This window comes from Echeneis naucrates, chromosome 19, assembly GCF_900963305.1.
Source record: "Echeneis naucrates chromosome 19, fEcheNa1.1, whole genome shotgun sequence".
In the NCBI taxonomy this organism is placed as follows: domain Eukaryota; kingdom Metazoa; phylum Chordata; class Actinopteri; order Carangiformes; family Echeneidae; genus Echeneis; species Echeneis naucrates.
This window is the reverse complement of record NC_042529.1, coordinates 2,256,945-2,273,198: the sequence shown is the minus strand read 5'-3', so window position 1 is coordinate 2,273,198 and position 16,254 is coordinate 2,256,945. Positions and strand designations below refer to the sequence as shown.

Genomic DNA, 16,254 nt, shown 5'->3' with positions numbered 1-16,254 from the left:
AATCATTTAAAGTCAGATGAGGCCTCCGTTAAAAGGAGGTGACCAAACACAAATCTCTCCTCGAGACGTGAAGAGTTTCATCTATAGGCTGACTTTATTTTACATTTTTTTCTTTTGAAGAAGCGTGACGCTGACCTCATTGGTCTGTTTCTACAGAACTGGACCTTTTTGTTCTTTATTCCCATAAACCTGAAGTGATACACCAACGAGCGGGGGACGAGACACGGTGAACACAGATGATGACTAATGTATCTGATTTACATGGATATTAGAATCTCTGGGTTGGAGCCCATATGATTAAATCTACAGACTGCTGTGGCAAATTAAATCTCACCGTAATGTACGCTTGTTTCTTATTGTGCTGCTTTTGATTGCCGAGTAGACTAATTGGCATTCATTGGCTTGATCTGTCTTGTAAATTTGTACCTGCGGGGCGTGTTAAAAGTAAATGCTGTGTTACTGCTGTATTGCTTCACGGCAAAGTAATAGATTCTTTTTTTTTTTTTTTTCCCAGCCGGCTTTGTTCCAGCGCGTTACTGTCATTAATTCACAGCAGTCACATGAACAGATCTCATGTAGGCTGAACAGGTTGTCTGGCTCCGCCTCTGCCATCCAAATGAAAAGGCCCCGTTCATAAAGAAATTTATTGGAAAGGGAATAAAAGACAACTTAAATACGATGACTGATTTTATGTTTGGGACACTAAAGGCTGGACCGCTAATCTGCTACGGTTTGATTTCTTCATCTCTATAATTAAAAGAATATCCAGCAGCAAAATTAGTTTACACATTTCTTTAATTAGTGAGATTTATGTCATAATAGAACAATGGGAATTAATTTTATGTTAAAATATGCTGATTGAAAAAGTGAAGACCTCCAATTTCAAAAGTTTCAGTGATGAATGATCTCAAACTTTCCATCCAGTGCAATTCATTATATTGTCGACTCCCACACACAAACTGCAGCGGCCTCACTACACAATGACAGCCATCCTGATAATCGTCCCATCACACAAGGTCTCATTACAGGCAGCGGAGATGAGCGACATGATTACACACTCAAGTGCATCTCTGATTGTCAGCACCAACAAGCCACACGACACGATGCGTTTGTGTGTTTATCACACTGTGCTATTAAGTTGTAAGCGCCGGTCTCCACTTGCACACAACATTTTGTTGTGGTTTTCCTCCAACTGAGGAGCCGCTAATTCTACTCGAGGAACTGACCTCCTACATCACACGTGTCTGCTGTGTGTTACAGTCATTTCAACCTGTCAGACCTCAGATCTGCCCCTCCAGACACACACACACACACACACACACACACGCACACACACACACACACGCCTTCTGCTGCTTGAAGTCATTAACCAACACTCACCTCAGAGAACATGGGCAGTTTTTTGGCAAAGTCGACAACGCGGGTGATGGCAGGAGTGATGATCTTGGTGAACTCGCTGAAGGCCTCGAGGTCCACCTTGTCTCCGTCTGATGTGGGGGCAACCGGGGACTGGCCAATTTTGTCCGGCTGCAGGGGGGGGAAATGAGCACGGGTGGCTGATTAGAGCACGGTTGAAAATGAAATTAGAGGTGAGGTAAGCAAAGGAGAGCGGTAAAGAGCTGGCCCAGTCTGGCTCTGATATATCCAAAACCAAATGCATCTTTTTCCTTCAGTGCAGCTGAACACCATTCTTTCCAAAAACTGCAAAACAACAACAACAAAACTGTCAACTGCTCATTTGGACTCGGATATTCAGCAAGCTGCCAAGAATATCCAATAGAGCACCAAATGATTAGAAATGATATAAAACACAGAGAGCATTCACATCAACTGGCACTGTTGGAGAGATTCATTTACATAAGGAAGATACTGTATAAAGTTTTATACCTGGTAGATTAATCGAGTAGATTAGAATGAGGTGGTGACGGCAGAATGAGAATTAAAGAGAACAAAAGAATTGAATTAGACAACCGAGGGACTGACGAATGCGGAGTGCAGCTCTGAGTGAAAAAACAGGAGAGGCAGCGGCACAGTTTTAAATAAGTTTATACTCCTCCTGCTCCTCACTTGCCTCGGGAGGGAAATTAATGTGGATTTATTAGATAGAGGGAGCAGATTTTGCTGCGTGGAAGGAATGGGACGTGTCACCAGAGAGATACGGAGGTCTACAAATCAGTAATGCATATATTTACAGAGATGTGTGAACTGAGGCTGTGACAACGAACAATATTGTTCCGTGCTTCGCCGAGTAAAGTGGGTGTCAAAGCTGGAATCATTTCTTCAGACATGACTTCAACAATAAATGGAAGGAGATGAAAGTAAAGGAATAATCACAACACGCAAGGAACCATCAATCATAATCCAAAAGGGAAACAAATCTGTAAATCAGGAAAACTTCACCATGTCTCTGCTCCGCCGGCGGAAAATTTAAATGACTGTAAAAACATGATGGACTGAAACGCTCGTCGTACGTGAGCCAAAACAAAGCATTGGTTTCACTGGTGGAGGTCACCGGTATTTTTCACTCCAGCGTTGAGTGTATAGTTGTCGGGAGAGCGACACGGACAGCGAGCTGCCGAACCACGCTACACAAAACCTCAAGACAAAGACGGCGCAGGGTCAGCTGAGAGTCACAGAATCATAACTGGCACAGGCGTTGGAAATAAACACGGAGACTTTAACACCTCACATGGCTCCAATGGCGTCCGGCCATCCAGATAGCTTTGGTTTTATTTTCACAGGTTTTAAGATATCTAAGATTTCCACCTCAACCCCCGAAGCAACGGAGGTGTTGACAGAATTGAAAAATGGCATGTAAAGCAAAAACTGCAACCTCTTTTTCCCGTAAGTCTGAATAATCCACATTGGAAACACATGGAGGACTCTCTGCGATCAAAACTACCACGAAGTTTAAATTTAAATCTCACTTCTCTGCAGATCCGGTGAATCAAATCTTTAACTGTAAGATACAAAACTTACACTGAACCCACCATCAGCCATAAAAACGTCAGGTGCTGCTGAAGTTTTTACACTTTTAGTGACCAGAACGCATCTTGTGATTAGACTGATGTGATTTTCTTTGAGCTGTTAAAGCCATTTTATTAACTGCACAGACTTCTGGGCAGCATCTCGAGAAACGCCCAGCCATATCCGGCGAGCGGGCGAAGGATTACGTCTTTTTCTGGCACGTATGGACAACACAAAAACTTTCAAACCATCCCAAGAAGAAGCACCAAATATTTGGACTTTGACACGATCCATATTACGCTGAGAGAATCATCAATCTTTCCAGCGAGGGGAGGAAACGTTTTACTGCAAGTTCATTATTCATATGACGACTGTTGACCTTTTATCAGGCGGATTAATTCTGGAGTTTGTGTTCCAGCAGGAGAGAAATAAAGGCCATATACGTTTTAATCTGTCTGTCTCGTCTCTGCGCTCAGAGCCGTACGTCTGGGTCGTGTTTTATGTGATTAAGATATATTGTAAGTGGGGAGGGAAAGAAAAGGTTTATCGTTCTGTTTCTGCATTACTTGGAGGAGAAGATATTACGGAGCGTCAGGAGGCAGCTGCCTCAGAGATGCTGTCTGAGGCCGTTAAAAGTTTTTTACTTTCCCATAATATGAAACGGTTGATACTTTACAGAGACATCAAAGTTCTTGGACAATACTAAGAACTCAGTTGTGACTTTAAAGAGCACTGACTATAATTTACAGACTCAGCTTCGGTGGAAAAGTTCATACAATCAAACGTGAATTCAATGATATCTTATTTATAACGGCCTCAGTGTGATGTGAATTAATGGTAGCATTTTGGGGAAAATGGATAAACTGAACTGAACTGGGACTATAACACTTGAATAAGTCTGAACAGAACAACAAAGTGTTGAAGTTATGATTCAGGACTACAGAGTTTACTTTATTGAATTAAAGCAGTCGAGACACATCAAGCTGAACCTTTTTCGTCTCCCCATCACCGCTGGCCATTATTACAGAGCCGGTTTTAATAGACTTGAAATTACAGCTTGATAAAAATAGTTTATTTAATCATCACAGTAGGAGTTTAAAGGCCTGATTAGCTAGGAGGGGAGTGGAAGCAGGTACACGGTTGCTCCACCGTGCCAGTGGAAACTTTCCTGATAAGCTTAGTTGGTTCGGTGTTTTGAAAGCAACTTTTTAAAGTAATCCTGAGAAATAAAACCAGACAGTCTATTTAACTGACCGATCTTTAAAACTGAAGGAACACGGAACAAAAGGGTTACATTCTGTCAGCAAACATTCAGTTCTGTTTCTTAAGGGTTCAAATTATGTGATTAAATATTAAATTTCCTTCCTCTTGTGTCTTAATGTTGATTCCTGTGAACCCTGAAGTTAGTGATTGATAAAATCTGTTGGACAGCAGACGAAGGGAGAAGAAAATCCACAACAATCGCCTGATGGGCGCAGATCTCCAGGTACGCGGTTCAAAAAATGATGTTTTTTGAATGTTTAACTCCAAACGCCTGCATTCAACCAAAACCATATGTTCCCCAGGCTCTCAATCACAGCCGTCTCTGTTTCTGATTGTTGTGTTTTGGTATAATATCTGAGCAGAACATTTTAAGCCGGCCAGCTGAGCTGTCCTCTCTGCTTAGTTTTACAGACACCAATAGCAAACTAATGTGGATAAAGTTCACAAGTTCACAATTGAAAATTTGTGTGATTAGAAAGGCTGCCAGTTGGGTTTATGCTTCATTTGGCCCCTGAAAACTAAATAAAATTCTTGGAGTGCCAGACAGACAGACAGACAGACAGACAGACAGACAGACAGACCTTTAGTAGAAAGCTACGAGGGACAGTTGCAGAGCGTCCTGTATGTGAGTAAATATTTGTTATTATCAGTAAGCTGTGCAGTTATGGAGAGAACTGACAGAACTGACAGAAATGTAAATTTATTCCATATGGCCACAAGGGGAGGTGATTTTTTCTTTTCTTTTGCCTTTGTGCAGCCGTATTTCTCCTCCATGGGCCTTGGATTGTTGATCTTGGATACACACAACTGACACCGCATCTCTGTTGGATTCTCGCCCTGACAGAAATGTTTGTACATGCCTGCAAACACAGCTTAGTACATCGGCATGCATATTGACTCATGCACACATACACAACAACTTTATTTATTGTCTCTAATATGTGTTTTTGCTTATATCAGTCATGTGCTGTCATCACAGCTCGTTGTTTTGAAGTTTGGTGGCCTGTTGCCTTGTAAGAATTCACTCAGAAATTCAACTTATATTTAACACACTAAGCAACCAAATAATTCAGACTATTTTTGGACTGACATGTAGACGCACAAGTAGAGATACAGCTGTATGTACTGAATCTGAGCTAAAACCTGTTTCCAGATGCCAGACCACAAAATGTGGGAGAGAAATAACTCTTTACCTCAGACCAGTGTGTGTGTGTGTGTGCGCGCACTTCTAAAGGCTTTGCTGCATTCAGCCAAACTATACAATGGGCGAGAGTGAAGCAGGTTTCAATATTGGTGCAGCTGTTTGGTATGGGGAAAAAAAAAACAACCCTGAAACATTGGACTGTTTATGACCAACAGACCATCATTTCAGCATCAAACTGCTCCTCCTCCAATTAAACCGGTCACAAAAATGCAAACAGGATATAAAATGAGCTAATGACTTAACTCAAATGCTCTTTTATCTTGATTGGGAGTCATGACTTGCAATATGAACCCAATAATAATCTAATGAAGCTGAGTAGTTTGCCTGTCAACATGTGAAATCACCTCAACAGATAATGACGTGGATGCATTTTGGATCAAAGTGCAGGTGAGGTTGTTTGTCTCTTGTAAACCTCCCCGTAGATATTTAATCAGGGGCCGTGCTGGTGTTCATTCTCTTTCATCTAAAAATGGCAGCAGTGCTTAGCTTCATCAGCCTGCCCAGTCATCCCTGAGCGGGGGAGTCATCATTTGTGAGCCGAAGTACAGTGCGACACGCGGTGCCACTGCTGTTGTTTCATGGCAGAGATCCCCAAAGGGCTGAGCTGGCTCATCCTGGTTGGTTTAGCATGTAAATTTAGATATTCAGGGTTCAGTGGCTGCAGCCTCCGGAGCCCCATTAGAGAGTGAAGCCCGTATGAAATAGAACTGTGTATCCTTTTAGATGAACTGAGCTGAGGGCTAAAATATACAGTATCCCAGTCTAGTGCGGCTCCATTTACAACTCTGAAGGGTTCTTTAGAAACGCATTCTTTCCTTAAATCCGTATTTACGAAGCTACTTCGCAAAAACAAAAACTGACTTTCATGTTTCCTTTCTATCTGCAGAAATTCTTACACATCTTCCTGTGTGCTTGCAGCTTTACTCCTCCTCGCCGGCGTAATCCCCATGTGGCCCGTTTCCCATCAATCGTACTTGTACTTGTTGCCTAGCAACTCCCTCCACAACACTTGCCACCACACCACAAGTGCTTTCAACCCCTCCAGATGAACGCCTCTCATTTCGCTCATCTAACCCCCCAGCCCTCATCTGCACCTACACCTCAATGCCCCTGATCTGACCTCAGCCCGTCGACGATCAATTCAATTTCTGTCAGTGTCTCAGATAATCCTCGGCCAAAATATGAGGTCAGGGTCCGTCTGTGTTTGGGGCGTGACTATCGGGGACTGTCCGTGTCAAATCTGAGCACTAATACGGGTGGAAGACACTTTGAGAGCGAGGGAAACTCTGCCTGCCAACACCGCTGCCAAATTCCGGATGAGCACTCATGACTGAGGATTTGCCCGGGCCGAGATAAGCGGGGAGCTCGCTGAAAAGAGACGGGGCAGAATGGAGAGGAGAAAGTTAGGGTAGACCCCGAGGGCCCGCAGGAGAAGAAACAAAGACGAGAAGAAGGGAAAGAGATTAAAGAGGAAGGAGAGAATCAAGGTGTCAATGAGAACTATGAAGGGACTGGCTAAGATCTGGGATCTGGTTAAGAGCCCAGAAGGATTAAGATGAATAAACCCCCCCAACTGCTGGAGAGACAGAGCGATAAAGTTATAAAGAGCTACTGTAACTGAGACGTAAGAGGAGAGAGCCGAGCTCGCTCTGATAAAATGAAACCCTATCATTTCTGCATGTTTGTGCGAGAACATAATCCATAAATTTCTGTTGTTGGCGTCCGAGAAACAGAAGATTCGACACACCAGCACTGAGGCAGCGGTTCACAGTGTGACCTCGTTCTCTATTTAAAGAGGGGAAATACACTTTTTAGTTCAGTATTTTATTTAATGCTTCTGCATGGTGCCATTGATGGAGAATTTAGAGGAAAATTGTCCTTCCATCCTTCTTTCTGCCATTTTGGATGCCGTTTGAGATGTACATCTAGAAAAAAAAAAAAAAAAGCAGGAAACACAAGGTTTTCAACAAACCTCTGGGTCGGTCTGGTAAAGTATTTTTACTTTTCCTAATCAACGTCCACACCCAGTCTTCTTGAACGATAAGAGACAAAAGCAGACGCTCTCAGTTTCACCCCCACATAATGTGGTTCATACTAATCCGACTAAACTCGTCTGACTGCTTTTCTTTCATCCTTTCAGTGACATCATTGCTGCATTTCTTCTTCTTGGCAATGGGCAGCGTTATCATAAAATTATGATCCCAAGTTGCCAAAGTTGCATTTCTGTGGATGTGACAGATGTCGGCCAGTTTCACACGTCGTCTTACCAGGAATTTGCGCTTCTGTTTCCACTGTGCGCCCTGAGCGTTGGTGTGCCGATGGGCCTCAGTCACCAGGCGGATTAGCTCCCACTCAGCTCCGGTGGGCTCTGGACGGTTCAGGAGGGATTTCACCATTTCCTCCTTCTTGCGCCGCTCCCTGTTCTCCTCTATCAGGCGCCGTTTTGCCACCCGCTTCGAGTCATCCAGCACCACTAGGGCGAGGCGGGGGAGGAAGAAAAAGTGAAAGTGAAATTGAAAGCAGCCGTTTGGATGTTTTCTTAAGTTTGCTTTTCATCTGAAGGTGCAGCTTCTACATAAATCATCACAAACCGTCTATATAAAATCACCACTATACATCACTATTACACCACGCTGTGTGTGTGTGTGTGTGCGTTTAGTGCCACACTCACAGTCCATGGCCATGCCCACTGCGATGCATTTCTTGAAGCGGCAGAGCTGACACTGGTTGCGGGTGATCTTGTCAATGATGCAACAGCAATCGTATTTACAGGAGTAGGTGGGATGGAGGTTCTTCTGAATGGTCCTGCGGAAGAAACCCTGCAGGAAGAAAACATGGATGAGCCGATGTTGGAGGTCGAGAAGGATGATCAGTGAACAGAGGAGCTGGAGTTTCACTGAGGGGAGAATTAAAAGCATCAAGAGTCACATCGCAGCTCAGCTGAATCTGAGGCAGTAGCGTGGGAGTGAAATGAACAGACAAATCCAAAAAATTAGTGTCACTGTCCTTCAGATAACCGTGAAATGTAACCTAACTTGCTGGCAGTTTACTGTAAATGCAATCGCAGCGCTGCCTTCAGTCTCCTTCTGTGTGCGCTGGAAAAGATTTAAAAATGTGAAATAACCGAACAACTGGTCCGATTTTTTGTGTGAACACACGCAGAAACTTATTTCGGTGGACGGAGTCTGTATTATTAGATTGAAGGTCTCATTCTGCTCAGTGAAGAGACGTCTGTGTTCATCTGCACACGGACCAAAATAAATGTGCTAATTTCAAAGGAGCTGCGCAATGAATCATACATCAAACACACAATTGGCCACTAAATTTAATCACAATCCCTTCAGGGTTGCCTGAGACGCCACGTCAGAGATGAACAAACAGGAGAACAGAAGCCGGCTGATCGTGCGCCTGCCTGACAGCAAAGAAGACAAATAACACAAAGCCCAGAACTGATGTGATGCGCGGACAGCTTTTATGTAAATATGTTAATATATCATCTTTATGCGACTTTACACAGAGCGTCTACGACCTTGTTGTGTGCTTGCGTGAATGTACGACGGCAATATGAATTAAACGACCGTCTGTGTGTGTGTGTGCACCGGAGACAACGCAGAACTGTGTGTGCCGATGAAGCCGCTGACCTCTGTGGCTCAACATCAGCTTTTGTGGAAGATATGAGGCGGGTTATGAGCTCGGTGGGTCACCTACCTTGCAGCCCTCGCATGTAATGCAGCGGTAGTGGTAACCTGTGGCCTTGTCGCCACACACCACACATGGCTCATCCTTTTCGAGGTAGCTGGGGATGTACCCTAAAATACAGAGCGCAAATAAAGTTAGACAGAGCAACATCACACACACACATACATATATAAATATACAAACACACAGGATATGAGCCATAAAGGCAGCCAACCACATGCGTCTTCAGAGGATATTCGTTATTTTGGCCGTATGGTATCTGAGCTGCAGGGCCGCACAATCAGTTCCTTCTTTTTGATCGCCGCGGAGGAATGTTTGTTTTCTGCACCTTCAAAGTGCTGATCTGAAAAAGCTTTATGGGAGAGGAGGATCCGTTCAGCACACTTGTCAGGCCTTGAGGTCACATATAAGTTGTTTCGGGAGAGAAATACTAAATGTAAACATAAATTTAGTCCGCTTCCAATAAAGTTTGACGTGGAAGCTTTGAGGGCCCGCAGCTCTTTTAGCGAGACGCGTGCAGTAAATTCATCCACGCCCACACGATGGCTTCGGTCGCAGACCACGACCGCCAAGCTCTGTACGCGCTGTCCTTGAGATGCACGATGTAAAGAAAAGAGTATCACAGCGTAATGCAAATTTGTCTTTGCCGAGGCTCACAGATGCGGAGAGCTGCGACGCAGGGACGTCCTCTGTCTAATTACCATCTCGATGACTGATGTGTCTTTTAATAGACTAAAACTGGACAACTAAATTTAAGGCTGTAATGTTTTCTTTATTCCAGAAGCAATATTTGAAAACTTTGGCCCAAGTCTAAATGGCTTTTGGATGTTAAATGCATCTTCTTTCGTAACTTATAATAATTATATGTTATCGAATATAAGGTAGTTCTGCTTCAGTGCTGACTGATGTTCCTTTACAGTATTTAAATTGCTCTTCTTCTCTCGGCAGCCGTCCCTCCGTTTTAATTTGGGACTGGGACAGTTTGTTCTTTTTCCATATTGCCTGGGTGAAGCTGAGGGAGTGAGCGCAGACAGACGCAGGAAAGAGCCGATTTCAATTCACTTCCATTCACCTGTAGTTAAGAAAGTGGGAGGGGGCTGCAAGTCTCACCACAAACACACACAAAGGTGGATCTTCATGGTAGGGATGTACATCACGTGTGTGTGTCTGCCGTGCCAAGGCGTGGGGAGAGTCAGTTGGGATCTTGTCTTTTGGCTTTGTTACAGATTTTAGAGGAGGAGGGAAAGGGCAAGTAGAGGATGGCGGGAAAGAGATAAAACCAGACGAGAGGCAGCACCGACGGGTCAGAAGTGACATTTTAAGTAAATTGATTTTTATAAAATATTGAATCATTCTTGATTTCTTTTTGCTGATAAGGACAAAAAAAAATCAATTGGGAAACATGGTGAGCATTTAAATGAGACAGAAAAAAATGGAAACAGATGGAAACTTGAGTTCAATAAAAAGGTTTTGCTAATAAAAAAGTGAAAGAAAATGATGGATGATGATGAAAAAAGGAGAACTTTGGCCAGAGGACTAAAAAGAAGTTACATTTGGAAGGACACAGGAGGAGGAGAAGCGGGGGAGTAAGAGGAGAGAGAGGAGAGACAGGCCAAATGAAAGATAACAAGGACATCAAAGAATGATCATATAGGAAAAATGTCAGCTCCAGCGCGTTGGCAGAACAAGCATTAGCAGCAACCGGATCCCCGAGCCAGTCTGCTGCGCCTGTGTTTGGAAGCCAAGCCCAAAATCAATACTGCTGCAGCTCTCTGGCTCTGGCTTCCCGCCCCTCCCATGGCAGGCCCTGCAATACCGCCACCAACAAATACCAGGAAAGTGAAGCATCTTTTTATTTGTTTTATTTTTTTCCCCTAGTGCGGCTGAGTCAAGATAAACAGTTTGTCTGTGCTAGTTTCTCCAACATAACATTTGCTATTTAGCCTTATCAAAGCGTGTATGGATCGGGAGTCCCTGCAGGGATCTTGGGATTGTGTCTCTGAGGTCCGTACATGACAACAACACCGGCGAGGTGATATTTGAGATGGTAAACAACGAAGACGCCGGGAGACGAGACTCCCACTGTACACAAAGGCTGGAGATGAAACAACAGCTGCTGAGCTCCTCCGACTGCGAGGAAAAAACTGGTTTATTCAAATTCCAACACTTGGTCGCAATTACAACAAAAATGGGTTCAATCTACAAAATAAACGGAGGGAAATGAACTAAAGCTGCAGGTAATGATTATCCCCGTCATCACCGAATCTGCAGATTTTGTTTTGATTCCTTTGATTTATTGTTTAGTCTGCAAAATTCCCATCGCAGCATCACAAAGCCTTAGTCATCATCTTCTAATTGCTTGGGGATTCAGTTTATTGTGTTAAGAAATGGAGAAATGTTGCAAATCCTCAAATCGGAGAAGATGAAAAAAAAAAAAAAAAAAGACGAGTGAAATGACTGAGTCAAATGAAAACATTTCATGGACCTTAAAAACCTCCGCAATCTGAATTTCTATCAAGGCGCAACATTAACATTTTTTGGAGACAACTTCGATTCTGCTTGATAAACAAAAGTGCAATATTCACTTTTTTTCTTAGCTTTGCTTTGGTCTCCATCATTACTTTTGACACATCGAGCTAAAAGATGCCAAAATGTAAAATGATGTAAAAACTAAAGTGCAGATTTGGCTGATAAATGTCTCTCTTCCCTCCTAATGTAATAATTTCATCAATCATTTCCAAAAAACTATTGATTGGCTCAGCCTTTAAAATGTCAAACGACAGCAACAACGCTAATCACTTCAACACTGGAACTGATTCATTCATCACTCAGGAAACTGCATTTTCAATACACATTACATTCCGAGCATCTCTATATCTGGGACTTCAAATAGCCCGAGCAGCCTTATTTCACTGTGTTAGAGCCCGTTTAAATTTAGAGCAGAAACCGTTCTGTTGTAAATTTCACCAATTAATGTGCTGCCTCCAATGTGCTGCTTCGACAATGGCACCACATCCAGCTGTGTGTGTCCACAGACCAGGTCGAAATACAAATATCAAGGTGTGTGTAAGTCTTAAAGCATCTCCAGTCTGGTTAAGAGCCCCCCCCCCACACACACACACACAAAGGCCAACATATTGTCATACTTTCCCAGTTCAAATGGACCATAGCAGGTAGAAAATGGTACAAGATTCCAGCGGTGATGCACAGAGGCAGGCAACAAGCCTGCTGGGAGGGAGAACATGTGGAAAAGACAGGACATGTATTTTATAAATGCCAAATCAATCCTGAAGACTCTCTCTCTCTCAGCTTCGGAGGGGTTTGGAGCCGTCACTCAATACGACGATACGCTGCGTCAGCTCATTGATAACAGACGCCAAGATGTTTAGCTTTTTTCTCATTGGGGGGGAAAAAATTGAGGTGCTCTGTCGCTCAGCCGCTTTTCGCATCCAGCTGACGGCTACAAGCTTCCTTTCTCATGAAGATTGCAAAATAGATTGAAAAATATTTTCAAGATGAGGTTCATGTAAAAAAAAAAAAAAGAAAGAAAGAAACTTGAGAGATTTAGGAATTCATTCACTCCTCAGAGAAGACGGGGGCTGAGTTGTTTCCTTGCAGTTCATTACAACATGATCCATCAGTTACTCACCAGTCATACTTTTCACCGAACATTGGCTGTTCTTCCTCTTCCTTTTCGGGCCATTGAGCCACCTGAGAGAGCAGAAGGGATCGAGAGAACAGGGAGAGAAAACAGAAATCAATATGGGGAAAGAAAAAAAAAAAAAAAGCACACTGTCAACTTCGGTTAAATGTTTTGCAATCCAAACTGGATTGTCTGGATCACGGCTATTCTGATGTGAAGATGGAATCTCAGCCAGATTGTTGAAGCAGTTTGTACAGTTTGGCCACATAAACAAAACAAAACAAACAAAAAACAAACCACAGTGGAAAATCAGCTAATTCAGCTACTTAGTTGTAGCATGCATTCGTACAGCTGAGACATGGAACATGGAACATATAAACTCAGAACAGGCAGGAATTCATTTTATTTCTACAGAGAAGACGCGGAGGTCTCCGGGCCAAAGGTTGATGCCACAGATGAAAGGAGAAGGGAGAATTTATTGCTCCAGAAAAACAAACACAGTTGTGTTTTGCTCGACGATGCTCGGGAAGTAAATCAAAGCAAAGAAAAAGCTTTTTGAGGGGGGAAGCACAATTAAAGCCCCCGAAAACCTCTCTAATTATCTGGCAACGCAAGGGAGAAGCCACACAATTACAGTGGAAACAAAGACGGCCACTATAATGTTAATCGATGGCACTCAAAGAAGCGCTCGGCCACAGACGCACAAACACACACACGCACACCTGCAAATCACAATGACACATGTGAAAGGCATGTAAAGCAAAGATGGGAGCTGGTGGCTCTGAGGGGAATTATGAACGCGCAGAGACGGAGGAGAGGTTTTCACAACAGTTAGTGAGCGCTCCATCTCCGTGTTGGAGATGTTTGAATCCCTAAAGTCAGCCCGCCCGGGTTGGACCGGGGACTTTAATTCCCGCCCCAGCAGAGGGAACGGGACAGCGTCGTAAATAAAACCTGATGGTTTCTATCTGCCCTCTGACTGAGTCCCAGTTTTTTATTATCTCCTCTCCTCTCCTTCCTGATGTTTGACCTTTTGAAACATTAACAGGTTTCTTTGTGGAGCTGTTAGCATGCTTTACTCCATCTTGTTTATTATTTTTTTATAGTTTTTTTTATTTTTATAGGTTTCTATCCTTCCTGATAATTGGAGTGACTCTTTTGTTCTAAATTTAACTGGTCGAAGGTCTGAAAGAGAACGACAACGGCTTTATTTAATTTTTTTTTCCTTTGAGTCAGTGTTTTATTATTTTTTTATACCTTTAACACCGGCACACTGTCAGTTTCTCGGAAAGATAACAGTGTTTGTTAACTGAGCCTAAATTCCAACTTGGCTTGGATCACAGCACCATCCTGCTCACAGCTACGGCTTGAGTACATCAAACGGCCTAACGGGGCGTTTAATTGAGCTCTTAAATAGCCAGTTGAGTTTGATTCATCCTGATTCTCACTCTCTCACTCATTTTGGTTACACTGTTTGTGTTTTGAGGAAAGAAAGGAGATCATCCGACGATGACAACTGTCACCGAAGGCTGCGTGGCGCAGACGTCATCGTGTAACAAGTGAGGATGATCTGTGGAGTCTATGAACGCGGGCATCGCTTTCCATCCGCTCAGATGTACAGCAGCAGAAAAACAAGGTGGGTTTTCACTGCCACTCAGAGGTAAATGTCTCTCCTTCTGACAGCTATACTTTCCAGATCACTCCACACAGCTGCTGGAGGCAGCAGCCATCAAACTGTCAGCTCCGTGACAGTTCAGTCTTCCTGTGCAGCAGCACAGTGTAAATATAAGGAAAAAAAAAAAAAAAGCTTCTCTTTATTCAGGTCTCTGTCACTCACTTGACAATTGAAGCTTCCAAGCATCTCTGTGCTGCGACAACAAGTCCTTGATAATCTGAGATGTCACAGATGCCACGTTTTAGGGAGCTTTGTTTTGTTTCAACACCCCCCACCCACGACCCGGAAACAGATAAGCAGAACAAGATGAACGAGTGAACGAACATCCCGAGAACTGGCACAGCGATGGTATCATAATGACAGATAATAAGCTCCAGCTCGAACCCGCCATTAACATCCGATGATCCCGAAATAGCACTAATGAAAGCTAAAACAGCTCAGCGCTCCTGGCAGGGACCTCAAACAGCGATTCGCCACTCGAGGAGCTCTGAAGGGAAAGAGCTGGAGAGAACTACTCAATCAGTCAATCAATCAGTCTGCTCATTTCAAGTGCCAAATCACTGCTGATTGTTGAGTGGCCCCTCAGACAACAAGGAAAAGGCACGAAACAAAATTTTACTTCCTGTCTTTTGTCCATAAAACAACAACAAATCTCGGTCATACAAGAAGCAGGCAGCCGGGCATCATCTCAGACTGCATCACACAGCCAGTGATGAAAACATCATGCAGACTGAACACTTTTCAATTTCCAGCTCTTAAACTCTGAAGGGATCTGGATTTCAACACACCTCTAAATATGCATAGTTCCCCACACTGTGCCTCCCAGCAACTTGACCCCACTCCACCCCCCCCCCCTTACACTTCTTCTTTTCTCTTATTCTCTGTGGCTTTAAAACTTCAGCTAGTGCGTAAGAACAAGAACGCCGGTGCATTATGTGTCGCAAAATGAAACGCGTGTTGAAAAGGTCAAAACAAACACAGATGACATGAGAAAAGACCTGGAGCTCTGACCTGAGGGGCGCAGCGGGACTGTAAAATATGCAACAGAGGAGCAGCTCAGTCTGTTTTCTCACTCTGCTACACCCTGATGTCTCTGCTTGGGTATGTATAGTATGCTTAGCCTGCTGACCCGCTCATATTCACCCTGCCTCTTAATCCCACTCTCTCCTTCCCCCCTAATCTGCAGGACTTCCTCGCTCTGCTGCCGGTACCACCCAGTTTACCCCGAAAGCCAGCTTTGACATAACCCGCGACTCTGACAGTGACTGTGGGGGCGAGTGGAACAGGTAATTGCTCTGCTCCCAGGTAAGTGAGCGCTCTCGTGAGGCCTGAGACAAGTGCAGGTTTCATTAAGCCTAAAACAGCACGCATGACAGCGAGAGCTGTGAAGGAGGTGCAGCAAAACAGCAATCCGTACTGAATCCTTAAAGATCCACCTAAGCTGACACGCTTAAGGGATGAAGTTGGTGTTATTGCAAACCTTTTTTTTGTGACCAACAAAGCCAACAAAAGCATCAAAAGCAACAATGTTCCAAACATCTCTGACTCCTTTTTCTGTCCTTCGCAGTCAGTTTAATTTTTTGAAGATTTTCCTTTAACAGTGTGATTTCTGGATTTTGCTCAAACAGGAAGAAGCGTGCACCTGTTGTTAAAAAACGGATTGAGATATGTTCCTTTTATTATCTGGGTGGCCGGACCTGCTTTGAAGCTCGTGCTCTTTAAACAGTCAGAAATATACAGATGCACTCAGAATAGTCCAGAGAATTAGGTCCATAACAGCGTCTGTCCTGTGTTTGGAGCCCA

The 16,254-nt window shown here is 43.7% G+C and overlaps 1 protein-coding gene across 2 annotated transcripts in view; it reads right to left on the bottom strand.

The window, feature by feature from the left end:
* thrab (thyroid hormone receptor alpha b) overlaps positions 1-16,254 on the bottom strand; it is a 101,210-nt gene that overhangs the window by 6,214 nt on the left and 78,742 nt on the right. Inside the window, exons 5-9 of one of the 2 annotated variants that reach the window (XM_029528544.1) lie at positions 12,783-12,844; positions 9,143-9,243; positions 8,106-8,253; positions 7,702-7,907; positions 1,381-1,527 (exon numbers count right to left, since the gene is read on the bottom strand). In XM_029528544.1, the coding sequence (XP_029384404.1) occupies positions 1,381-1,527; positions 7,702-7,907; positions 8,106-8,253; positions 9,143-9,243; positions 12,783-12,844 (664 nt within the window). Of the gene's footprint in view, positions 1-1,380; positions 1,528-7,701; positions 7,908-8,105; positions 8,254-9,142; positions 9,247-12,782; positions 12,848-16,254 lie in introns of both variants that reach the window. The other variant, XM_029528545.1, reaches the window with a different exon arrangement.